The sequence below is a fragment of the Macaca mulatta genome, chromosome 2 (assembly GCF_049350105.2).
Source record: "Macaca mulatta isolate MMU2019108-1 chromosome 2, T2T-MMU8v2.0, whole genome shotgun sequence".
In the NCBI taxonomy this organism is placed as follows: Eukaryota; Metazoa; Chordata; class Mammalia; order Primates; family Cercopithecidae; genus Macaca; species Macaca mulatta.
Genome location: NC_133407.1, coordinates 115,291,963 through 115,319,764, shown reverse-complemented (window position 1 = coordinate 115,319,764; position 27,802 = coordinate 115,291,963). Strand labels below are relative to the sequence as shown.

The following is a 27,802-nucleotide window of genomic DNA, read 5'->3' as shown; positions in this document are numbered from 1 at the left end:
CTGGAGGATTAAGAGCCAAGAATGGCACAGGCCTCCATATTGCATGGCCACAGGGGGCGCCATTACGCACACCACAGCAGGAACCAGTCTCCCTGGAGCTGACCTTCTTGGTGGCTCTGCAACCCCAACCCCCTCACCTATGGCCGACATTGCCAATCTATCACAAGCCCTGCTCCTCCAGCATGGGGCTGTCACATCCTTCTCCCCACAGGACCCCAGACAAGCCGGCTGACTACTCAGAGCTGACCTGTGAGATGCCAGGTACCTGTCCTCATTTCCCTAACCCTTTGCTGAGACAAAGATCTCTCAGAGTTTGTTTAATAGAGAACTACGGACACATAGTTGGAGCAGACCTGGTCAGTTCTTTATTGGGAAGGGGATGCAGTCTGTAATTCGGCAAATCTGTGATCCCAGGAAGATGTCAAGCTCAAGACTCAGCTGGCTTGTTGTGAGCTCATAGCTGCCATGGAAAAAGCCACGGGTATGGCAACTTCTCCAGCGCCAGTAGACCTGGATGATGCGGACAGCATTGAGCAAACGACAGTAACAACGGCGGACACGCCACATGCGGACCCAGGACTGCAGCCTGACTGCTGCCCATAGCTGCCGTGTGCAGAGCTCCAGTGCCGCCCGCCGCCTCTTCGCCTGCAGCCTTGCCAGCACCTGCCTCCACCAGCACTGAATGATCAGGGCTCTGAGGGCCGCATGCAGTAGTGTGCGTCGCACCAGCGTGCCCCGCCACCAGGCCTGGATTTTCGTGGAGGCCAGTTCAATGTCACCAGGTGGCTTCTTTAGTGGGGAGGGGTGCAAGGAAAAGGAAGGACACTCAGGAAACATTATCACACATCAGTCAGTCCCAGTCAGTCAGTCCCAGGGTGTGAGAGGAAGGGGCCTTGATCCTCTATGAGGAAAGGCCCTTTCCTCTAAAGTTCATGAATGGGACAAGAGCTGGACCTAGGAGACCTGATAGGTTTCCACTCTCTGCCACCCACAGGTTAATGGACATGGTCACCTCACCTTGACCTCTGAGTCTCAATGTCCCCAACTGCAAAATGGAGGTAGACTGCCCTGGCTACCTCACTTGAATTTCCATTGACCTTGTCAGCCAGTCTAGAGCAAGGACACTGTGTTTAAGAGGTTAAAGTGTTACCATGATCCACCTGGGCTGGACCACCCCTGACATCCATGACCCTTCCCTTCAGATCCTCCCACCAGCTGGTGTCCTTTGCTGGCCCTGCCCTCTCCTCCCCAGCTCCAGCTCAAATCCACAACCTGCTTTCTCCCTCTGTCATGTCATAGTATTAAAACTTTCCCCATTCCACACAGTTTGGGATCTTTCTCATTTATTTCTCACTTTGACCTCTTTTGACTTTCATACCTTAAACTTCAGTTACCCTACACACACATACACACATGTGCACACAGACATGCACACACACACAAATTTTAGACTTAGATTGATTTCCATTTGGCCATGCATTATCCAAACAGTGCTCATCACTCTACTCTTGAACTTTGCATGATCTTGTCCCCACATTTCAGGGTTTATCTGCCCTGCACCCAAGTCTCCATGTCTCAGTCACCCACCTTTTTCAGGCTGACAAGGAAATGGGAGAAGAAGATATCTCAGGATGAATCACTTGCTGATCATCCCTGCTGTGTGTATGGCAATTATTTGTCCTGGTTGCTTGGGATATTTTTAGTTTATGATGCTTATTCCTGAGAAATAATAGCACCACCTTCCACAAATGTATCCTGGTTTGGGCTGTAAATTTCATGGTCATCCCAAGCTATGAGCCATAGAGAAGATAACCATCACTACTGGGCGACGAGGGTCAGAGAAGTTGCCTGTCAGGGGTCTGTCCCAAAATTAAGGGTCTGCTGTGACCTACCTTTGTTTGGCGTGGAAGAAGAGGTTCTCGTATCTTACTCCTTTCGTCCTTCAGTTTCTGTTTCATCAATATGTTTTTTTCATCATCATTCATTGCGTCGTTTTTAAATTGTCCAGGCTTCTGCAATCAAGTAAAGAGGAGAGGTGTGGGTAGGTCGTTCTTTGTGGAACTCAGTGCCAAGTCCACCAAATTTTCAATCTCCTAGCTTACCCAGAGACCCTAGACACAGGGCTTGCACCTTGATTAACTGTGGGAATTCACCTTCCCCTGCCTGCAACTTTGGTTGAACTGGTGGTCTCTTACACCACAGCGAATGCCCATGATTTGGAGGTAGTTGGTTCAACCTCTTCAGGTCCGCAATCCCCTAAATTGCCCATAGTCAGGGGTTAGATGACTCCATCATGCTTGTGTGTACTCCTCTAGCCATATATGTGACAGGAAGAGTGGAGGAGGGGAGAATGATAATGATATAAGGGCACCTGTGACTCTGGTTATACAGTCTGGTTGATAAAAACATAAAATTGAGGTAACTTTAAATCTCCATCAATAGAAAAGTCAATCACATGGATTTCAAATCAGTCAAACAATAGAGCCAAAGAAGGATGACAAAGAATAAGTTTGCAGCAAAATTCTTAATCAGGTGCTTCAGAAAACAAAGTTTATGTATGGCTAAGAAGCACACAAAAAGATGCTCAACATCATTAGTCATGGGGAAAATAAAAACGGGAACCCAAATGGCATACCCTTAGGCATCCTAGAGAATGGCTGAAAAATAAGGACAGCACTAAATATTGGCAGGGACACCGAATGGCTGGATCTCTTATAGACTGCTGCTGGAAAGGTGTAAAACAGTAGAACCACTTTTGAAAATGGTTTGGCACTTCCTAATGAAGTTCAACATGCATCTGCCTTATAGCTCAGCAGTTCACCCCTAAAAGTTTGCAGATAAAAAATGAAAACACGTATCTACAAAATATATGTGCACAAATGTTCATAGCAGCTTTATTGAAATAAGTCAGAACTGGAAACAGCCTGAATGTCCACTAACAGGAGACTAGACAAAAAATTAGTGATATATTCATGTAATATAATAATACACAGTAATAAAAATAATTACATTCATAAAGAGTATACTATGTGTGCATCTCAGAAACATTAAGCTAAATGAAAGAAGCCAGATGTCCGGGCGCAGTGGCCCACGCCTGTAATCCCAGCACTTTGGGAGGCCGAGGCAGGTGGATCACCTGAGGTCAGGAGTTCGAGACCAGCCTGGCCAACATGGTGAAACCCCGTCTCTACTAAAAATACAAAAAATCAGCCGGGTGTGGTGGCAGGTGCCTGTAATCCCAGCTACTCAGGAGGCTGAGGCAGGAGAATCTCTTGAACCCAGGAGGCAGAGGTTGCAGTGAGCCGAGATTGTGCCATTGCACTCCAGCCTGGGCAACAGAGCAGAACTCCATCTCAAAAAGAAAGAAACTAGACATAAAGGAGTACCTACAAGATGATTCCATTTATATAGAATTATAAAACAGACAAAGTTAATATACAGGTAAGATAAATAAGAATGGAATTTACATTTAGTGTAGGGACAGAAGGCATGTTGCTTGCAAACAGTACAAAGGAGGAGGAATGTGCTATCTCTTGTTTTGGGTGGTGGTTTCTGGGGAATATAGGATTGCAAAAACTCATTAAGCTGACCACTTAATGAAACCACAAAGAATAACTTTGTTCTGTCTGTACTGTAATGGAAGAGTATAAGGGAAACAAATGGAACTGAAGGATAACATGTTCCCTGTCATTTATAACACATGCATATAAATATCCAAGATTTGGAGGTAGTGCACGTGTTATAAATGTTTTCTTGCAGTAGTTTCATAGTTTGAGGTCTTAGATTCAAGTTTTTAATCCATTTTGTTCTGAAAATAAAAGATGATATACCTAGAGAGGGGTTTTGGTTTTTCTAACCATTGAATGTTATGTCTAACCATTCAATGTATTGGGCACTGGCTTAGTCTTTTAGTCTAAAATTTCACACCATTTACCTCTGGGAAACTTTTTTGCATTAGTTTTTTGATAATTTCAATCCCTTAATTTTCTTCGTTTTCTACTTTTCGAAATCCTATTAATTAGATCACAGCATGATCTTCTAATTTCCTAATAGTTTCTATTCTATCTTCCTTCTCTTTGTCTTTTTGTTCTACTTTCTGGAAGAGTTTCTGTTTCTGAAATGGTCTTTACCACCCTCTGAATAGTGTTTTCTTTTAGGGCACACTGCTCTTCCATCACTGATCTGTTATCATCCATATGGGACTAACAATATGAGTTACAATCATTAGGGGTTTAAAACATTTTCCCTTCTGTCCCCAGTAACATTTATTTTAACCACCTTTCTTCTGTTTTAGATTCGGTCTCAATCTTTCATTTGAGAAACCTTTTACCAATGTTAGTGGTCCTTGGTTGGCTCTCCATGTATCAGATTGGGACACTGATAATTCAGTGGGAAGCTCAGTGTCCACGGGTGGGGCTTCTTATCTGGTGCTATTCAGTATATGTTGCTAAGGCAGAGTGTTGGGTTTGGTGTCGGTGAGGGGCCCCAAAGATCTGTATTCATTAGTTTATTTCTTTGCAGCTTGTGGTAGGTTGCGCTGGTGGCCCTACATTTTAATCTTTTGCTACAGAATTTTGTGATTTCTCCCTGTAAGGGGATGGGATATACCTTCCTGTGCCTTGGGTTTGGCTATATGACTTGCTCTAGCCAGTAGAATACTGTGGGAGGACAATATGCAAGTTCTGGGCTTGGCTTTCAGAGGTTTGCTCGTTTACATTTGCCTCTTGCATTCTGCTATTACCAAGAGTAGAACATACCCAGGGAGCCTCCTGGTAGGTGCAGGGTGGGAAACATGGCGCTGAGCTTCCCCAGCCAAGCAACCCTGGCTGCTTGCTTACTGTTGCTTGACGCTGAGTCTTACAGTTGGTTAGGCTGCATTAGTGCAGTAATCATTGACTGAATCCCCAGAGCCAGATTCCCAGAGAAGATTCCCAGAACCTCAGGTCAGAGAGTAGGAGAACAAACCTCCCTGCAGGAAGCTGAGTTGGTACAGAGGGCTGGAGGCCTTTCTATGCAGCCTGCACACTCTCCCATGCTCCCTCTATTTTTAGTATGGTGCTTCACCTCTGCCATTAGCCATGGCATGCCTGAATTCTGCTGACTCCAGATGCTGTCTGGTCCAACTTGTCCAGGAAATAAACTTGTGTTCTGCCAGAATGGGGAAGAAACTGTTGCCTGGCTGTATGCATGAAGAGGAGAATGAGGCAAAGCCAAGACATTCTTTCTTTCTTTCTTTCTTTTTTTTTTTTTTTGAGATGGAGTGTCACTCTTGTTGCCCAGGCTGGAGTGCAATGGCGTGATCTCGGCTCACTGCAACCTCTGCCTCCTGGATTTAAGCAATTCTCCTGCCTCAGCCTCCTGAGTAGCTGGGATTACTGTCATGCGCCACCATGCTTGGCTAATTTTGTATTTTTATTAGAGACGGGGTTTCTCCACGTTGGTCAGGCTGGTCTCAAACTCCCAGCCTTAGGTGATCTGCCTGCCTCAGCCTCCCAGAGTGCTGGGATTACAGGCATGAGCCACCACGCCCGTCCACCCAACAAATTCTTAACCACATTTTCTTTTCTTTTTTTTTTTTTTTGAGATGGGGTCTCACTCTGTCACCCAGACTGGAGTGTGGTAGTGAGATCTTGGCTCACTGCAATGTCCTCCTACCAGGCTCAATCGAGTCTCCTGCCTCAGCCTTCCGAGTAGCTGGGATTATAGGCATGCACCTCTACTGCTGGCTTTTTTTTTTTTTTTTAATATTTAGTAGAGATGGGGTTTCATCGTGTTGGCCAGGATGGTCTTGAACTCCTGACCTCAAATGATCCATCCACCTTGACCTCCCAAAGTGCTGGGAATACAGGCATGAGCCACGATGCCCAGACTTAAGCAAATGTTTATATACCACCTTAGTTCTTACTACCTAATGCCTCAATTTCAGACTAATTGCTTTGTAACACATTTTAATGTCGGTAAGCATGTTTCAACTCCTTTTCTCTTTTTTCCCAAATTGACTTAACTAATTGTGGACATTTGCTCTATGGTATTATTTTTTGCACTAATGTGTCAAGTTCCCATAAATCACAAGAAGATTTCAATTAGAATCAGCTTTAATTTTGTGAGTGGAATATGATTTTAATAGATCACTTTGGAGATAATTGACAGCCTTACACTATTAACACATTTTTTGAAAGAATATAGCATCTCTCTCCATTTGTTCAGGTCTCCTTTTATGTCCTTCTAAGCTGTGGGCAAACTGGAACCAGAAATGTCAAGAATATACCCTTAAAGAGAAGGAGTATGCATTTCCCCTCCTTTTTTTCCTGCTGCTACATTGTCAATGTAATTATTGAATTTGTAGCACTCATTTTTGGATTATTGACGACCTCGGGAATGGGGGCAATACATAGCAGAGTAATACGTTAGACGGGGCCAAGACTTCTCACCCTATGGAGTGCCATACCAAGCCTGGACCACCTCTGCCAGACATACATGGGAAGGAGACACAATCTTCTCATTTATTGAAACCACTGTTCTTTTGATTATGCTAACATTCACAGTTACCTTCCTCCAGATATAGCTATGCTCTACCCCAATGGTTCTCAAAGGATGGGGCCCCAGAATAGCAGCCATAGCATCACCTGGAAAATTGTTAGAAACATACATTCTGGGACCTCGATAACACTGAATGAGAAGTGCTAGGTGGGGCCCAGTAATCTGCTTTACCAAGCCTTCCACAGGACTGTGGTGTGTGCTGAAAGTTGGGACGTACTGCTCTTACTGTTTCTCTCTTAGCTCCCATACCCACAATAGGCTCTCTCCATGGGGAGATTGTCTACTTTCTTTAGGAGACAGAGATGAGAGGTTATCCTGGAAGCGAAGGCTACCACACACTTGCTTTGTATAAGCAGAATACAGGGCAAGAGAAGGGAAGGCCTTGACCAGCTCATCTATTCCTGATCGAGTTGTTTCATGAGTGGCCGATGAGTGTGCCTGGCTCCCTGCTACTGACTTGTTGAATTAGGCAAAGTGTAAAATCCCAAATAAGGCTCGTGGGTGGCGAACTCATGTTCCGTTCACCCTCTAGCCATTCTGATTCTAGGTGTGAGCTGAGTTATCCATTAAACCACAGCAGCTTCCCTTTCACTACTCTCCTCAGTATCAGAGGCATGCTATGGTCTTCTGTTTGTATTAGTTGAGAGATAATTCCATGTTTACTGTCAAGAACTCCCTAGGTACACTCTCTGTTGAGATTCCGATTCAAAAACCAGTGTTTGAAAACCACTTCCTCAAAAGTTGCTCGCATAAAATTAAACCCTCCTTTGTTTAATAATCTGTTGAGGTGCCCTACTCTTTTGCTATCTGTCTTGGCAAACTGAATTGAGTGAAAACGGGGGTTTCTTGACTCACTGACCAAAGATTTCCTATAGTAGAGCTCATAATAGCTCAGGCATGGCTGTGTTAAAAGACAAATTTAGAACAAATTGTATTTAGAGTTCTAATTGGCTTTCTTCTGTGATTTCAGAATTGGGTACTACATCATTCTATAAAACAGAAGAGTGTTAAGATGAGCTGAACAGAGGTGTTGGCTTTATAGGCAGAAAAGGGCTGAAAACAGCAGAAATGGGAAACAAAATGGAGATTGCTGTTTGAAAGTTACTTTCCTTACAGGGTTAAAACAGAGGGAACTTCTTTATCATGATCATTCAGGTGAACTGGGTTCCTTCTGATTGATTGCTGTAAAACTGGGTTTTTTTGAAAACTGGCCCATTTCAGATTTCAGTCTGACTTCATAGCACCTAGTATGAGTGACTCCGTTCTGGTTTGGGCTAATGTGCTGGGACCTAGTGCAGGAGGCTAGTCCAAAGCAATGGCCTCCCATAAACGTTGTGTAGCAATTTCCCCTTTTGTTCAGTCTCTCGTCTACCTGAGAGTCTGACTAAAACTTAGGTCATCAGTGCTACTCTCAGGAGCCATCACTTTGTGTTTTTGGTCTGAACATGTCATTCATAGGTTAGCATGTCCTTGTTTTCATGGTTTCCTTGAGTTTTCATCATTCCAGATAGAGAGAGACCATTTAGCATTTGGCAGATGGCTGCCTGTGAACATTTAAGACCTTTTGAGAGAGTATAACACACCAGGGACAGTACTATCGTGACTATCGGGAGGATAATAGCAAGTGTTTGGAGTATGCTCCTCATCCAGGCTTCCCATGAGCCAAACCAACTAAAATTTACTAGACAAAGAACAAGCCAGACCAGAAACCTACTACTTTTAACAAGGAAGCCTTCTCTTTAATGTTGTTTTGCAACTGAGTCTAACAGTTAATGTGCAACAAGAAGTGTTAGCAACTGCACAGTTACCTCCTTGATCAGCCAGTAGGTAGCCATTCCATAATCTAGAATCCCATGACTGTGCAAAATTAAAACAGGGAGTGAGAACAAGTGATTCTAGAAGTACGACTCTATAAAAAGGACCACCAGTACAGTCTGAACAGAGTTGTGGTAGGAATGCCTCTAGAGTTAGCCACTGTGTGGATTAAAGGATCTCTTAGGTCATATAAAGATTTGGGTTTAGCATAACAGATCTAAACTCAGCCAAATTATCTGCAGAAGCTACTGATTGTGAAATTCTAATGACGGCAACATTCTGTCATGTGAAAGAGGTAAGCATAAGCAAGGAAAACATTAAAGGGATGAGTCTCGTGATGGGCAGTCTTGTTCTGACTTCTTGGGAAAAGCTGCCCACAGCATGAAGTCATCAACTTCTCATTCTGCTTTGCAGTTTGAATGTCTCTGGGCATAACACTGGGTATTTCAATGACCTGTCTGAGTGGCCCACATATCAGGCATGAGGGTTGTCCAAGTTGTCCAGCTTCAGCTTACAGGTCTTCATGAGCAAAGCAGTTTCTGTCCTTAGTTGAAGAGTGTAGTAGTGTATTCTCACACTGCTGTAGAGAACTACCTGTGACTGGGTAATTTATGAAGAAAAGAGGTTTAATTGACTCACAGTTCCACAGGCTCTACAGAAGGCATGGCTGGGGAGGCCTCAAGAAACTTACAATCATTGCGGAAGGGTGAAGTGTAAGCAAGCACCTCTTCACATGACAGCCAGACAGAGAGCAAAGAGGGAAACACGACACACTTTTAAACAACCAGATTGCATAATAACTCATTCACTCTCATGAGAACAGCATAGGGGAAGCCTGCCTCCATGATTCAGTCACCTCCCACCAAGTCCCTCCACCAACACATGGGGATTACAATCCAACATGAGATTTACGTGGGGGCATGGAGCCAAACCATATTATTCTTCCCCTAGGCCTTCCCAAATCTCAAGTCCTTCTCATATTTCAAAACATAATCATGGCTTCCCAACATTCCCTCAAAGTCTTAACTCATTCCAGCATTAACTCAATAATCCACAGTCCAAAGTTTCATCTGAGACAAGGTAAGTCTGTTCTGCCCAAAAACCTGTAAAATCAAAAACCAGTTTGTTACTTCCAAGATAACAATGAAGGCAGAGGCATTGGGTAAATGCTCCTGTTCCAGATGGGAGAAATTGGCAAAAACAAAGGGGTTACAGGTCCTATAAAATCTGAAATCCAACAGGGCCGTCATTAAATCTTAAAGCTCCAAAATAATCGTTTTTGACTCTATGTCTCTATACAGGGCATGCTGATGCAAGGGGTGGACTCCCAAGGCCTTTGGCAGCTCTGTCCCTGTGGCTCTGCAGGGTACAGCCCCCTTGGCTGCTTTCATGGCCTGACATTGAGTGCCTGTGCCTTTTCCAGGTGAACAGTGCAAGCTGTCAGTGGATCTATCATTTTGGGGTCTGGAGGATGGTGGCCCTCTTCCAACAGCTCCACTAGGCAGTGCTCCAGTGGGGACTCTGTTTGGGGGCTCTGACCCCACAATTCCACCCTGCACTGCCCTAGTAGAAGTTCTCCATTAGAGCTCCACCCCTGCAGCAGACTTCTGCCAGGACATCCAGGCATTTCCATGCACCCTCTGAAATCTAGGTAGAGGCTCCAAAATCTCAACTCTTGCCTTCTGCACACTTGCAGCCCTAACACCACGTGGAAGCCATCAAGGCTTTGGGTATGCCCTATCTGAAGCCATGGCCTGAGCTGTATCTTGGTCCCTTTTAATGATAGCTGGAGCTGGAGTGACTGGGATGCAGGGTACCATGTCCTGAGGCTGCACAGACTAGCTGGGCCCTGGGCCTTGCCCAAGAAACCATTTTTCCCCTCTAGGTCTCCAGGTCTGTGATGGGAAGGGCTGCCATGAGTGTTTGTGAAATACCCTTGAGGCATTTTCCCCATTGTCTTGGCTATCATATTCAGCTCCTCTTATGTGAATTCTGCAATCTTGAATTCCTCACCAGAAAAATGGGTTTTTCTTTTCTACCACACGGTCAGGCTACAAACTTTCCAACTTTTATGCTCTGCTTCCCATTTAAATGTAAGTTGCAATTTCAGACCATCTCTTTATGCATATGAGCATACACATTTAGAAACAGCCAGGTCACCTCTTGAATGCTTTGCTGCTTAGAAATTTCTTATGCCAGACTCCCTAAATCATCTCTCTCAAGTTCATAGTTCTTCAGATATCTAGGGCAGGGGCAAAATGCTGCCAGTCTCTTTGCTAAAGGATAGCAAAAATGAACTTTACTCCAGTTCCCAATAAGTTCTTCATCTCCATCTGAGACCACCTCAGCCTGGACTTCACTGTTCATATCACTACCAGCATTTTGGTCCCAACCATTCAACAAGTCTCTAGGAAGTTCCAAACTTTCTCACATCTTCTTGTCTTCTTCTGAGCCCTCCCAAACTGTTCCAACCTCTGCTTATTACTCAGTTCCAAAGCTGCTTCCACATTTTCAGGTATCTTTATAGCAGTACCCCACTCTTGGTACCAATATTCTGTATTAGCCTGGTCTCACACTGCTATAAAGAATTACCTGAGACTGGCTAATTTATTTTTTTTAAAAAGAGGTTTAATTGACTCACAGTTCCACAGGCATAACAGGAAGCATAACTGAGAGGCCTCAGGAAACTGACAATCTTGGCAGAAGGCGAAGGGGAAGCAAGCACCTTCTTCACAAGACAGCAGGAGAGAGAGAGAGAGAGCAAGAGGGGAAGTGCCACATACTTTTAAACCATTAGATCTTGTGAGAACTCTCTTACTAGCACAAAAACAGCATGGGGGAAGTTCGCCCCCATGATCCAATCACTTCCCACCAAGTTCCTCCCCCAACATTGGGAATTCCAATTCAAGGTGAGATTTGGGTGGAGACACAGAGCCAAACCGTATCAGCCAGCTTGACCACACATATTTGTCTTTCAAAATTTCCTTTTCACAAACCTTCTACAAATTTGTTATATCCATTTAGTTTGTCCTATACTCTTCCTCTTTCCATTGTGGAAAAGTGAGTGACTACTCACTTTAGTACAAAAATTACTGTCTTTTTTTCTTACCTCTTACCTTATAACTTCCTTTACAAAACATCTTATTTTTCCTCACATACAGAGTTGTTTCTCTTATTCTCTAGTTTCAGTTAGCACATATTAGAGTTTTAATCCCTAGTATTCTTAATTTTTGATGAAAACTAATAAGCCTTGTGAGCTGTTTTATATCAGCATTCTGTAGATGAGCAGCATTTTCATAATTTCTAGAGACATGTTTACTTGTAATATAATTTTTCATGTTTATTAACAGACCCAAATATATTTACCTTCTCTATACCACATAAAAACTGGATGCCAAAGTATATAAACTTTAAATTTATGTTCAGTAATTAATGTTTTCATATTTTAACTTTCTTAGAAATAACTTAGCCATTTAATAAATATTTATTACTTAATTTAATGTAACTTTTAGATTTCAAGTTACTAAAGATATTTTTGAAAGTGTAAATTTTTATCCTGCTTACATTTACCTAATTCACTCCTAGCAATTGTTCAAATTGCTCATTTAACAAAGCTAGCCATTGAAGGAGTTCATGAAATGCCACTCCAAAATATGCTGCTTTGGTGTACTGATTACTTCAAGCTGAAGGCACTTGAAAAACAGCAAAATTCAAAAGGAGACTTTCTCTGAATTCCCCTTATCTGCCTAAAGACAGATCCTCCAAAAGGAACTCAATTATTTTCAATCCTCTCCCTGGGAGTTTCATCAACCTGGGAAGACTAACTCCTATAACAGGAGTGGAGACTAGATGTCAACACTACACCCAGATAAACTTTGTCACAAATCATCATCTATTCTTTCAAGGGCTCACTTGTCTTTAACAAAAATCATTTACTCTGAAGATATCTCTCTTCTTTACCATATGAACATTTTACCCATGTTATAAATAAACTTTCAGTGCCACAAAAGAAATAGCACTCGAGCATACATTTTCTCAGCAAGGGAATTTACTTCTATAGAAGGGTGCATCTCACAGATGGAGCAATGGTGACAGCACAGCTGAACAAGGGAGGGGAAGGGGTTCTTATTCCTGATGCAGGTAGCCCCTACTGCTGTGTTGTTCCCCTATTGGCTAGGGTTGGACTGCACAAGACTTAAGCTAATTCCGATAGACTATTTTAAAGAGAGGGGGGTATGAGTTGGAGTGGCGAGGTGAGTAGTTTGATGGGGAGGACAGTTACAGAACAGGTGACTCAGGATGACTCAGGTCAGAGTGGTGACCAGGGGTGACTCAGGACAGAGCAGGTGACCAGGGGTGACTCAGGACAGAGCAGGTGATAGAGGCTAGGAGGGGGCTGTTTACTGAAACTAGGGGCAAGGAGACGAAGAGAACAAGGAAGTTAAACTTTAAAATGAAGAACAAAGAACAGGGGAGCTGAATGTACTGATACATTGGTTCTTTCGAGAGGATCTCAGAACTCATTGTACTTAACAATTTACAAGCTAAAATCTTTGAAGAAGAATTTATTATATCCTACACCTATCCCAGCATGGGGTTGAATCAAAGAATCTTTGCCCTATTGTCAATTCTTATCTTGATTTACCTATCTGGTCATTGCCCTAAGCATGTCAGATCAGATTTCTCATTGTAATCTTTGACTTCTGGTTTTAAAATTTTTCCAAACTGGAATAGGTACAGCAGACTGAATTGGGGTTCTGTAATGTTAGGGGACCAGCAGAGTCCCTCTGGCCCATACAATCTCTGGTATATTAAACCTTCATTTTAACTTTAACAATGTCCATTTTATTTATTCCATTTGTAATAATCATCTAAAATTTTTCTACCCTAAACTTGCATTTTCCTAGGGCTGACGCTTAGGTAAAAAAAGGAAGAAAACTTACATACCAAAGTCATAAAACTTAGATCTCAAGCTTAAATACTGTTATTTGCCAAGACAAGGAATGGTATAGGTAGAAAGTTCAGTTAAGACAAGGCAGTCAGCAAAGGTGAAGCTCGTTATGTAGATTTATGCCAAAGCTTTCTCTCATTACAAAAATTTTTAGTAATTTTCCTTTATAGGTATCAATTTTTACAAGAGTTTCATTTTTGCATTTAAAATTTTTATTTGTATAAATTTATGGAGAACAAGTATAATTTTACTACATGCATAGATTGCATAGTGGTGATGTCAGGGCTTTTAGGCTATCCATCACCTGAATAATGTACATTATACCTATTAAGTAATTTGTATTACTTTTATTTTTAAAATTTCATTATTTACATTTTTTTCTTTATTTCTTCAAAAAAAAAAAAAAGAAACAGGATACATGTGCAGAACGTGCAGGTTTGTTACATAGGTATATGTGTGCCATGCTGGTTTGCTGGACCTATTGACTCATTCTCTAAGTTCACTCCCCTCACCCCCCATCCTCAACAGGTCCTGGTGTATGTTGTGCCTCTCTCTGTGTCCCACATGTTCTCTATGTTCAACTTCCACTTGTGAGTGAGAACATGCTGTGTTTGGTTTTCTGTTCCTGTGTTAGTTTACTGAGGATGATGGCTTCCAGCTATTAAGTAATTTTTCATCATACACCTCCTCCCACTCTCTCACCCTCTATCATTCTACACTCTACATCTATGTGTACCTTTTGTTTAGCTCTCACTTATAAGCAAGAACATGCAGTATTTGTCTTCCGGTTTCTGACTTGTTTTACTAACTCACCTCCAGTTCCATCCGTGTTTCTACAAAAGACATGATTTCATTCTTTTTTAGGCTGAATAGTATTCTACTGCATATATAAACATGTTTTTTAATCCAATAATCTGTGGATGGACACTTAGGTTGATTCCCTATCTTTGCTATTGTGAATAGTGCTACAACAGAGATAGAGGAACAGGTATCTTTTTGATATTAATGATTTCTTTTTATTTTGAGTAGATACCAGTAGTTCTACTTTGAGTTCTTTGAGAAATCTCCATACTGTTTTCCATAGACATTGTGCTAATTTACATTCCCACCAACAGGGTATAAGAGTTCGCTTTTCCCTGCATCCTCATCAACATTTGTTGTTATTATTTTTTTAATATAATAGTCATTCTGACATATGTAAGATGACATCTCATTGTTGTTCTAATGTGCATTTGTCTGATGATTAGTCATATTGAGCATTTTTTCATATGCCTATTGGCCATTTGTACATCATCTTTAAAAAAAAGTCGGCCAGGCGCAGTGGCTCATGCCTGTAATCCCAGCACTTTGGGAGGCCAAGATGGGTGGATCACGAGGTCAGGAGGTCGAGACCATCCTGGCTAACACAGTGAAACCCTGTCTCTACTAAAAATAAAAAAAAAACTAGCCTGGCGTGGTGGTGGGCGACTGTGGTCCCAGCTACTGGGGAGGCTGAGGCAGGAGAATGGCGTGAACCTGGGAGGCGGAGCTTGCAGTGAGCAGAGATTGCACCACCACTGCACTCCAGCCTGGGCTACAGAATGAGACTGTCAAAAAAAAAAAAAAAAAGAAAGAAAGAAAAAGAAAAGAAAAACAATTACACTAAAGGAGGTTTTTTTTTTGTTTGTTTGTTTGTTTTACCTTTTTGATAACTCACCTAAAAAAATGAAGACTTTATGTTTTATCAAGCTAATTCCTGAGTTGTCTTTATTATGTTTTTGATTATTTAAGAAATAATCAAAGAGATCAAGCCACTGCACTCCAGCCTGGGTGACAGAGTGAGACTCCATCTCAAAAACAAAAGTCTATTCATGTCCTTTGCCCACCTTTTAATGGGATTATTTGGGTTGTTTGTTGTGAGTTATTGAGTTCCTTGTTTCAAAGTAACTAGCTGGGCCAGGTATGGTGGCTCACACCTGTAATCCCAGCACTTTGGGAGGCTGAGGCAGGAGGATCGCTTGAATCCAGGAGTTCAAGACCGGCTGGGCAACATAATGAGATACCATTGCTACAAAAAATAAAAAATTAGCTGCGCATGGTGGCACACACCTATAGTCCCAGTGACTCATGAGGTTGATGTGAGAGGATCACTTGAGCCCAGGAGGTCAAGGCTGTAGTGAGCCACAATCATGCCACTGCACTCCGGCCTGGGTGACAGAACAAGACCCTGTTTCTAAAAAAATTTTTATTGAAATAAAAATAACCAACCCAATGCCAGAAAAGAATGCATTGGAGACTAATTTAGATAGCCAGCTTTTTAATTTAGCTTCTGTTTCTTAACTAGATTGCTAAATACAGGGCAAAGCCCATTAGTAATAGAGCAGACAGAGCATTTCTTCTTCTCCTTCTCCTTCCGCCTCCTCCTCCTCCTCCTCACTTCTTCTCCTTCTTCTTTTTCTTCTTTGAGACAGGGTCTCACTCTGTCACCCAGGCTGGAGTGCAGTGGTACCATCTCAGCTCACTGTAACCTCTGCCTCCAGGGCTCAAACAATCCTCCCACTTCAGCTTCCTAAGCAGCTAGGACTACAGGCACACGCCACTATGCCCAACTAATTTTTGTATTTTTTTTTTTTATAGAGACAGGGTTTCACCATGTTGCCTAGACTGGTCTCAGACTCCTGGGTTCAAGTTAACTGCCCGCCTCAGCCTCCCAAAGTGTTGGGATTACAGATGTGAGCCACTGTGCCCAGCCCAGACAAAGCATTTTCTATGCCTGGACTCATCACAGATAACTATAAACTCAAGAATCTTGTCGGGGCATATTGGTGGTTAGAGAAGCATACATGGTGACCTGAGGATTTAACTCTTATAAACATTTTTTTCTAGCTTTCTTTTCATCTTTAAGGTGGGATGGTAACTAATTGAAAAGGTTAGCAGATTCCAATTTTCTTATCAATTAGTTACTTAAGCTATTCCTTTTCCCTTGGTAAGGAATCTTTTTAAAAAGGCAATTAAAAAAATCTTTTTGGAAGCTTCTGCATATAATTAAAATAGACATCTCTGAGTGGGCCTAATTTTGGAGCCCTTATTTTAAATGCACTTCTTAGATGAATAGTCTTGTTTATCTAGAACATTCTACAAATGACCATTATAATTCCAAATTATTTTTAATAAGATTTCATTGTTTCTGTAAGTATAATCATGCATCGTTTAATGATGGGAATACATTCTAAACCATCACTAGGTGATTTCCTCATTGTGTGAACACCATAGAGTGTCCTTACACAAACCTATAGCCTACACCTATGCTGTAGGATAGACCTTATATCCCCTAGGCTACAAACCTGTATTACCATACTGTTACCATACTGAATACAATAGGCAATTATAACACAATGATAAGTATTTGTGTATCTAAACATAGAAAAGGTGCAGTAAAAATATGGTATAAAAGATTTTAAATGGTAGACCTGTATAGGGCACTTACCGTAAATGGAGGTTGTGGGACTCAAAATTGTTCTAGGTCAGTGAGTTAGTGAGTGGTAAGTGAATGTGAAGGCCTAAGACATTATCATGTACTGCTATAGATGATGTTAACACTGTACATGTGGGCTAGACTGAATTTATTTTAAAATTTTCTTTATTCAATAATAAATTGACCTTAGTTTAATGTAACATTTTTACTTTATAAACATATTAATTTTTTAAAATTTTGACCCATAATAACACAGCTTAGAACATAAACATACTATATAGCTGTACAAAAATATATTCTTTATATACTTATCCTATTAGCTTTTTTCTATTAGAATTTTTTTGTACTTTCAAAACTTTTTTGCTGCATATTACGGAACAAACATACATTAGCCTAGGCCTACACAAGTTCAGGATCATCCATATCACTGTCTTCCACCTCCACATCTTGTCCTTCTGGAACATCTTTAGGTCAAAAACATGCATGGAGCTGTCATCTCCTAAGATTACAATGCCTTCTTTTGGAATTCTTGGTTTATGGTGGTTGTTCTTGAGTAAGGATTAATAGCAACACCTTTTACTCACAAATGTTTCCTAGTTCAGACAAGAAATTCCATGATTAACTAATTCTATGAGCCACAGAGAAGACAACCACCACTACTGGGTGGCATGGGTCAGAGATATTGCAGGTGTGGGGTCTCTTCCAACCTTGAGGGCCTGCTCTGACTTACCTTTGGTTTGCGGGAAGGAGGCATTTTCTCCTGCTCCATTTGTTTCGACAGTGTGGTTTCATCATCATCTTCCGTTATGGTTTGGTGAACACGGCCATCCTTCTGTAATCAGATTTTAAAGAGGAGAGGTGTGGGTAGATAGTTCTTTATAGAACTCAGGGCACACTCCCTCACTGTGACTGAATCCCCTGTGTCTGTCCTGTCTGCAGGATACCCAGTTTTCAGCCAAGTTCACCACATCCTTAACCTCTTGGCTTTCGCAGAGACCATAGACACAGGGCTTGAATCCTGATTAACTGTGGGAATTCACCTCCCCCTGCCTGCATCTTTGGGTGAACTGGTTGTCTCTTACACAAAATTGAATGCCCATGACTTGCAGGTAGTTGGTCAACCCCTTCAAGTCTGCAATCCCCTTCAGTGCCCATGATTAGAGGCTAGAGGTCTCCATTATACTCAGGTCTGTACTTCTCTAGCCACCACTGTGGCAGGAAGTCTGAAGGAAGAGAGAGTGTGATGATGTCATAAGGGCACCTATGACTCTGGCATCAGAATGGCTTCCAACAGCTGAATCTTTTCCAGTGAATATGTGGAACTCTTGTCCATTCTTTTTTGCAGACATGGCCACAATTTGACTACAAAAGCAAGCCACTGGAAATACTGGCTAATTAGCACAAAGAAGTATATAGCTAGTGATTTCAATCTAGTTAATAAAAACAAAAATTGAGACAACCTAAACCTCCATCAAATACAAAATTCAGTCACATGGATTTCAGTTCAATGAAACAATTGAGCCATATAAAGATGAGAAAGAATGAATTAGTAGAAAAATTCTCAAACAGGTGCTTCAGAAAAGGAGATTTAGGAATGACTAAGAAGCACATGAAAAGATGCTCAATATAAATAGTCATGAGGGAAATAAAAATGAGAACCAAAATGAAATACCCCTAGACACCCTAAGAGAATGGCTAACACAAGAAATCTGACAGTACTAAATCCTGGCAGGGATTCAGAATGGGTAGATCTCTTATACACTGCTGATAAAAAGGTGTGAAACAGCAGAACCACTTTGGAAAATGGTTTGGCACTTCCTAATGAAGTTCAACATGCACCCGTCCTGTAACTCAGTAGTTTCAGTCCTAAAATTTGCAAATTAAAAATGAAAACACATTTACAAAGACATGTGCATGGATATTCATAGCAGCTTTATTCAAATAGGTCAGAACTGGAAACAACCCAAATGTCCACCAACAGGTGACTAGACAAAACTTTCGTGATATATTAGTATAATGGAGTAATAGTAACAAAAATGAATATATTCATACACGGAATAACATAGATGACTCTCAGAAACTTGGTGCTAAATGAAAGAAACTAGACTACCTATAGGTTCTTCCATTTATATAAAATTCTAAAACAGGTAAAACTAACAGGTAAAATGAACCACAATAGAAAATGAATCAGATGAATTCCTAGATATAGGGGTTTTGCTTGCAAACAGCACATGGAAACAAAGAGGAATGTGCTATATCTTGTTTTGGGTGGTGGTTACCAAGGAATATGGAACTGTGAAAATCAAACCAAGCACTTAATGAAACCACAGAAAAGAACTTGTTCTGTCTGTACTGATATGGAGTACAAGTGAAACAAATTGAGTTGATGGACAAATACTTATAAGCATATCATAATAGTACTATGAAAACAAGGGAATTAGGAAGACATACACAACCAAAATTTATCAATGATTATCTTTGATGAGGCCAGTAGAATTGGAGGGACAGGGCACACTCCCTCACTGTGGCTGAATCCCCTGTGTCTGTCCTGTCTGCAGGGCACCCAGTTATCAGCCTCCTGGGAGAACAGGACACACACAGAGAAGGATATCTCTGAGGCCCCAGCTATGGTACAAATGTCTTTGACTGCTCTCTTGTCACAGGCAGAAGATGAGTCAGCACAGCCACTGCAGAAGCAGGCACCATCTCTGCCTGAACCTAACCACTGAAAAGCCACTTGGTGCCGCAGGTCAATGCTCAGTAGAAGGTCCTCTGGCCACGGCCTGAGGGGTCAGCATCAGGCCCTCGTCCCCCTCAGAGTTTCTGCCCAGGGGTCACTAAAGAGTACATTTGAAATGTTTAGGGTGAGTACTGGGGAGGCTGCAGTGGGGCTCTGGGGGGAATGTAGGGAAGAGGAGGAGGCCAGTTAAGGCTGGGAGTGGATATCAAGGTGAAGATAGTAGGACGAGGGGCATGGAAAAGACAGGTGCTAGGTGGAGGGCAGGATAAGTGGTGAGACGAACCTGTGGGACGGGGAAGGTGCAGAACGCATTTTTTGATGAAGTGATTGGACAATACCCACAGGGCCAGATTTGCATTTCTGAGTGTCTTTCTTTGGATCATGGCCTAGTGATTTTTTTTTTTTACTGTATTGTTTGTTTTCAATTTCTTCAAGCAGAAACTTAAAATGTTTATTGATCAGCTTTTCTAGTTACCTTTAGCAAAAGGACCATTCCAGCTCCTTAGCATGTCATTACTAGAAGCAGGAGTCCGTCCATGCTGTATCCTTACCCACTCCTTTATTTTCAAATTCCCATCTCCTTCTGTGCACAAAATACATGTGTTTCTCTTTTGATCCAGCAAGAAAGTCTCTGTATTTTGATAGACACTACTACAAATTCATGGTTATTTTCATTTCTAATATGCTTTGACTTACTGCCATATTGCTTCATACTTTCCAGCTGTCGTTTTTTTTTTTTCTTTCATTTTCACTTTTGTTGTCTTTTGTTGAATTGGCAAGGAATTGTTTGGATTTTTATTCTTTTTCCACTATAGAAGTTGAGGCAGACTGCACTTGCCCAGCCAGTATCCATTTTCCTCGTCTTTCTAACTAATGGAACCATGAATATTTGGAGTGGCAATATCTCCAGCCTGGTGGCACCTCCAGGGATTTGTCATGCAGAATTCCAGAAACAACCACCTTACAAAGCAAGACATGCAAGAGTAGGCATGGCTTTCATCAGTGATGGCAGAAAGTTGTTCTCTTACTGCTTTGGGAGGAGGAGGAGCTTCTGAAGAAAAGATCCCTTTAGAGAAGTGAGGCACAGGCCAAAGGCAATAGGTCCTGAGCAGAATCTTTGCAACCCGCCCTTGCCAATGGCGTTGGGCACCAGACAGAACCCTGGACCTGAAAATATACTATAGCTGCTCTGCAGATTCCCACTCCCACACCTTCCAACACATAGAAGGGACTTGGGGCTGAGGGAAGCATCACCCAGCTGCAAGGCATGAAGACCCCTGCACACCTCCCCACTGGCCCTCCCACCGCTCAGGCAGGGCCCACCATGGAAAGACCCTACAGAGGGTTGCAGACCTCAGACTTCTGGGATGAAGGTTCACACAAACATCTGCGAGACACAGGTAGAGAGTGAGGGGCCTTGGGCATGGATGACAAAGCAGAGACAGTGAGAGACCACGTGAGAGATGGTTGCACCATAGGTGCCCAGAGACAGAGGGAGACTCAGCAAAGCAGTGGCCCAGCAGCACCCACCCAAGGCAGGTCCAGCAGAGGATGAGGCAGCCTGGGGGTAGGCCGGAGAGGGGACATGGGAGTGGATGAGGAGCACAGCTGCTTCTGAGGACGTGGTAGGATTTAGAGGCTGTGTGCCCAATGACCTGCACTGGCGGAGGGACAGCCCTTTCCCCTGCCTACCCCTAGTTGTTTACTACCCCCATGCCACCCCCACCACCATCTCCCCACACCCCCCGAGTCCCTCTCCCTTCCCAGATCCCATGCCTGGTTCTCCCAGGAAGTGCTGAGCAGAGGGGAGGGAAGCCTCGTTGTTCAGCCCCAGGGTGGGGAGGCAGTAGGCACAGCTGCTGCCCTCAGCTCCTGCTCTGGCTTCCCCAGGGGCTGGCTCTGACTGGCTGCTCCCCCACTGTATCCCCCACCATAAGGCACAGCTTCTGTCCTGCCGTTGCCCAGCTGAAGTGCCATGTCCTCCTGGCTCCTTGCTAAGCACTCTGCCGGCCCTGAGGGCCCTGCCAAACACAGGCCTGTGGAATCCTGGTCTTCCGAGCTGGCCCTGGCTGCAGCCGGATTCTCTGATGTCTTGCTCTGAATGGAGATGCCTGGTCAGGGGCTGTGAAAAATAAAGCCCAGTTTTTACACTCTCTGGGGAAAGGGGTTGAAACAGTCCTCCTGCCTCTGTTGGCATCCCAGTCAGCCTGAGCACTAGGGCCTCTTTTAGAGACAAGTTTCACCAGATCTGTTGTCAGGGGCAGCAGCCAAGGGTCAGCCTGGGCCAGGCCTTCTTTTATGCAACAGATCTCCCACAAGTGGCCATCAGATTGGCAAATCTGGGGTTAGCTAGGTTTTCCTACAGCCAGGCCTATGTCATTGCATTCTCTATTTCAAGTTTCATCTGGCTTGCTGTGACTTTGCAGACCGGGCAGGTGTGATAGGAAGTGAGGAAGGGCCTGGTAATACTGTCTGGGGTTCCAAATCCAACTACAAAAAATGGGCCTTCTGGTATGCTGACAAATGGGCCTCTAAAAGGTATGCACATGAAATCCCTAGAATCTGTGACTGTTATCTATGACAAAAGATGTGATTAACTTAAGGGTCTTGTGAGGAAGGATTTATCCTGGATTACCTGCATGGGACCTAAATACAGTCATAGGTACTGTATTTAGGTACTGAATGGCAGAGGAAGTTTTAAGAGAGACACTTTAGACAAGGCGATGTGAAGAGGAAGGCAGGGACAGGAGGGATGTGACCTCAAGCCAAGGAATGCTGGGAACTACCAGAAGCTGGAAGTGACAAGGAAGGAAATCTCCCCTAGAGCTTCCGGAAGGAGCTTGGCCCTCCTGACACCTGGATTTCAGCCTCTAGCCTCCAGAACCGTAAGAGAACGTATTTCTTTTCTTTTAAGCCACCAGGTATGTGGTAATTGTTACAGCAGCCACATAAACAAATAGACCTCTTAATTTTTTTTTGTTTTTTGAGATGAAGTTTTGCTCTTGTTGCCCAGGCTGGAGTGCAATGGCAGGATCTCAGCTCACTGCAACCGCCGCCTCCTGGGTTCAAGCAATTCTCCAGCCTCAGCCTCTAGAGTAGCTGGGATTACAGGCACCTGCCACCATGCCTGGCTAATTTCTGTGTTTTTAGTAGAGACGGGGTATCTCCATGTTGGCCAAGCTGGTCTCAAACTCCTGACCTCAGGTGATCCATGTGCATTGGCCTCCCAAAGTGCTGGGATTACAGGCATGAGCCACCGTGCCCAGCTTAGACCTCTTAACTTTTAAATAAACCAATAAATTCCCTTTTTTGGCTTCCAAGTCTATTTTCTGTCATTTGCAACCAAAAGAGTCTTAATTTAGACAATAACTTAAAAGAAGGAAGACAGGCAAAAGAAAAGGATGGATTGTTATATAGGAATCAGTGGATGAGAGAAGGACACTTTCAGGGTAGAGGAAAGGAAGACGATGAGTGTGTTCCAGTGTGATGATGTGGACACTGTTGTGGGAAGTGAAAGACTGGTGGAAGTAGCAATGGAAATTTTATCCAGGCCACAATCATGACAATAATAATTGACAGAGCTACTGTGGTTAGAATGTTTGTGTCCTTTCAAAATTCATATGTTGAAACCTAATCTCTAATGTAATAGTATTAAGAGGTGGGGCTTTGGGAGGCTGTATCCTCATGAATGGGATTCGTATCTTTATAGTAGCACCTTGAGGGAGTCATTTTGCCCTTCTATCATGTGAGGACGCACATTTGCCCCTGTGAGAACAGAGCAACACGGTGCCGTCCATAAAACAGAGCAAGCCTTCACCTTCCTCTGCAAACACATTGATCTTGGACTTCCCAGTGTCCAGAACTGTGAGAAATAAATTTCTACATCCCATGCCTGGATCTCCCAGGAAGTGGCCAGGGACACAGGCTGAGAGTGAGGGACTATACGCTGTGCTATAAAATTACCCAGTCTAGGGTATTTTTATAGCACAGCATGAATGGCCTAAGACAAGAGCCATTATAGTAATAAATTAGGGAGTAGGAACATCATGACATTCTCAACAGTGTGTGTGAGTGTGTGCATGCATGAGGTGTGGAGGAGTCAGAGAGAGACAGAGAAACAGAGACTGAGAGAGATTAAGCTAATCTGAGACGTGACGTAGGAATTGTCCACCTAAGGTTGCCTGAAAACCTAAATGATGGGGCATCAGCTTTTTGAGAGGAAAGAGGAACACAAATGATGGTAAGTCAAATGCCAATAACTTACAGAGCAAAAATAGAACCTACTCATTTATGCAAAGACATAGAGACCCTGGCTGTATACTAAGGGGAGACAAGATAACACAGAGTTGGAGGCAGAGGATTAGAAAATGTAGAACTTGCCCAAGGAAGGAAGGAGAAAGTAAAAGGAGAAGAAATGAGTGGCTTCCTCTCAAATCCATGAAGTTGCTGAATGTGCAGACAAACCCTTTATCCGTGAGCGTAAGGGCAAGTGTCCAGCTATAGGGGATGTTCAGTCATGAGGGGGGATCCAGCCATGGGTGGGGATGTCTAGTCATTGGTGATTATGTTCAGTCAGGAAGGGGATGTCTAGCCATGACTGTGAATGTCCAGACACAGGAGGATGTAAGCCACAGGAGGAGATGTCCAGCCATTGGTAGCATGTCCAGTCATGGAGGAATGTCCACACATTGGCAGAATGTCCAGCCATGGAGGAAGCACTCCCAGCCATGGTGAGGATGTCCAGCTATGGTTGGATGTGCAGTAACGGGAGGAGGTCCAGCCACTGGGGCAATACTCAGCCATGATTAGGATGTCCGTTCATGAGTAAAAAAGTCTGTCAAGAGCTCAGCTGAGCTAAAGAGAGCTGAACTGAGAGGCATCAGAGGAGGTGATTAAGACAACAAGCCAAAATGAAAGTAAGGGTGAAGTTGTTAATTACCTGCTGCAATACAAGCAAGAGGCTAAACTAGAGCCAGTGCCCACTCTCCCATATTCCTTTTCCCTCATACTGGAAAAAGGATACCGGTACGGCATACCGGTTGAGGGTCAGGTGGATCAGCATAGATGCAGGGATGGGCAGTCTTACTGCCAAAGGAGCCCTGAATAAAAGGCGTCTGCAGTTTTATGAACCCAGAAGCTCGGAAAAAGGAGAGAATGAAGGGCTAGGGGTGGAAACATACTGAGTACGAAGTCAAAGCAGTGAAAAATATCTTTAAGCCCACCGCAACCCACCCACTTAAGGATATATTGGCAGAAGCACTTAGAGAAAGCCTCAGCTGAAGGTCCGCAAGAATGAGGCTTCCAAATGAAGCTGCCTGGACTACAATGAGATAAGTACTATATGAGTAAGAGCATAGCAAGCCAGACGGGCCTTATTCCTTAACTGTAACTCCTTTCAGAGATTGCAATGCTTTGGTTGCACACCAAGTCTGATGCAGGGAGGGCAGCCTTCTTCCATGAGGCCTGCCAAATAATACTTTTGTCATTGCCTGTGTTTAGGCCTGAAAAGTCACAGGAGCTGGACTCTTCAATGTCCATGCATGAGTAGGGATGTCCAGCTATGAATGGGAATGTCCACCCTTGAATGGGGATATCCAACCAATACATCAGGGTAACCAAACATGTGAATATGCCTAATTATGTGTAGAGATGTCTATTCAAGGACATAAACAACCATGCACGGGGACGATCCTCCCAGCAGAGGGAACGTCTAACCATGTATGAAGATTTGTCCGATAATGTGAGAGAATGTCCATCCTTGAACAGAAATATCTAAACCTCATACCAAGGCTGGACACTTGGACTTTGGCTCTGACATACATCATGTCAGCCTTGGCCTCTGTTTATAATTTACAGAGTGTATCAGTGGAATATGGTCATCGTCAGCATGGATTGGAAGTCCTTGGAGTCTGAAGACTTGAGGAGTTTGTGAGACGCAAAAACACAGGCCAGATCTTTATCAAAAAAAGGGAGCCAGTTTTCCTCACAGGGACTCTTCACACCAAGATTTCAATGTGGAACCCAGCTGGTTGGAAGTGATTTCATATTGTTCCTGGAAAAGGCTGTGGGTCTGGAAGATGTACTATCAACAGTGGGCCTGGATCTTTCACCATAGCACTTGACAGAGGTGTGGGTGGATATACCACATGCAAAGCAAAACTGCAGCCTGGTTTATATAGAATCCCTGCCTCCACCTCTAAGCTGCCAGCCATTTCTGTTCCAGCAGCCTTGCCAGTCTTGGCCTCAACCAGCACTAAATGATCAAAGTTATGAGCACAGCATATAGCAGCATATCATACCTAAGCCAAATCTTCATGGTTGCTTTGTTCTGCTGTGTGTTCTTTAGTTTTAGGAAGCATAGGTACTTAGAGACATATAACTACCCACACCTCACCCCCAGTGCCTGCCAAGAAGGGGCACTGGCTCACTCTTAACAATCCACCCTTCCTTGGGTAGTTCCAGAGAAACGGGCGGGTGCCAATATAAATCTGGAAGTTTTGAGTTTATGTCCTGCTTCTCACAGATGATGACCTACATTCTCATCTGAGAGACACATCTGTCCTATTCTCCTCAGAGGTGCGGGATCTAGGAGAAAGCATATGATGAACAGGAGTATACCGTGTTAGTATGAGGAACCCTGTTCATGATACCAAGACCTTTTAGATTTCTTGGACTTTATTATTTTTTTCCTTGATCTTTTATTCCCTTTTCATTATTTTCTGTCCTTATCTCTATTATTTTTCTCCTACTTTTACTGGGTTTAAATTGCTTTTTAAATTTTAAGATGGATAATTAGCTCATGGTTTTCTACCTTTCCTAATGCATACATTTGAAATAATAAGTTTCCCTCTAAGCAAGTTTTAGCTGCATCCTACAATTTTGAATATGTAGTGTTTTGTTATCATTCAGTTTGAAATATCTTCAGTTTAAAGTATCTTCTAATTACTATTTTGATGTCTTCTTTGGCTTCTGAGTTGTAAAGAAGGATGTTGCTTAATTTCTAAAGATTTGGAAATTTTCTAGTTGTTTTTATTGTTATTGATTTCTGGCTTAATTCAATTGTGCTCATAGAACATAATCTCTATGACTTATATTCATTAAAACTTGTTGAGGCTCTTTAAGGCTCAGCATATGGTCAATTTTGGTAAACATTCAATATGTACTTGAAAATAATGATTCAACCATAGCAGTTGGGTGTGGTATTCTATATATGCTGATCAAGTCAATCCTGTTAATTGTGTTGTTTAAATATTCCATATGCTTACTTACTAATTGCTTTTCTTCTTATTCTATCAGACACTGAAGGAAGTATGTTAGAAAGGCCCACTACATTGTAAGTGTGCATATTCCTCATTGTGATTCTGTCAATTCTTGATTTATATATTTTATACCTATATTGTTAGGTGCACACAGATTTATAATTAGTATATCAACCTGTGGGTGAATATTTATCACTATAAAGTGATCATCTTTATTTCTAGATGCTTTTTGCATTAAAATATGCTTTGTATGATATGATTAATTAGACCAAGTTTCTTTGGTTAGTGTATTTGTCTGGTTTATAATTTTCCATCTTTTTACTTTCAATCTTTCTAAAATCTTTGTATTTTAGAGATGCCTCTTATAAGCAGCATGCTCTTTTGTTTAAAATCCAGTCTGACAATCTTTATCTTCCAATTAAAGCCGTTTGTCCTTTTCCGTTTAATGTAATTATTGGTGTATGTTTCAATCTACTGTCTTACTTATTTGCTTCATCTGTTATATATGTTTTCTCTTTCTCTCTCTCTGTCCTTTCTTTCCTTCTTTTGACTTGATTTTTTAAATTATTCCACTTCCCCCACTACCCTCAACTTCATTAACTTGGGAGTTAAACACTTTTTTTTTTTTTTTTTTTTACTATTTACTTAGTGATTACCTTAGACTAGCACTGTCCAATAGAAATATAATGCATGCTGCAAAAATAATAATATAATCTGTGAGCCATATATGTAATTTTAAATTTTCTAATAGCCAAGTAAATAAAGGAAAGAAAAAAGGTGAACTTAATTTTAATAACACAATTAATTTAAGATATCAAAATATTATCATTTCAACATGTAATCAATATAACATTAATAATGGCATCATTTTCCTTTCTTTTATTCTCCTTTTTTTCTTATCTTGCCCTAAGTCTTTGAAATCTGGTGTATATTTTATATTTATAGTATATCTGAAGTAGGACTGATCACATTTCTAAGTGCCAAAAGCCACATGTGGCTAGGGGCTACCATAGTTAACAAAACAACCTTGTAATACAATATGC

General features: G+C 42.3%; 1 protein-coding gene across 1 annotated transcript; it reads right to left on the bottom strand.

Moving 5' to 3' along the window:
* Window positions 1-342: 342 nt before the first annotated feature.
* IQCF4 (IQ motif containing F4) lies at window positions 343-17,960 on the bottom strand. The gene is made up of 3 exons (XM_077993008.1): window positions 17,801-17,960; window positions 17,491-17,592; window positions 343-786 (listed from the first exon to the last, which is right to left on the bottom strand). Exons 1-3 carry the CDS (start codon window positions 17,858-17,860, stop codon window positions 358-360), a joined length of 591 nt encoding a protein of 196 aa, XP_077849134.1. The 5' UTR covers window positions 17,861-17,960; the 3' UTR covers window positions 343-357.
* Window positions 17,961-27,802: the final 9,842 nt, after the last annotated feature.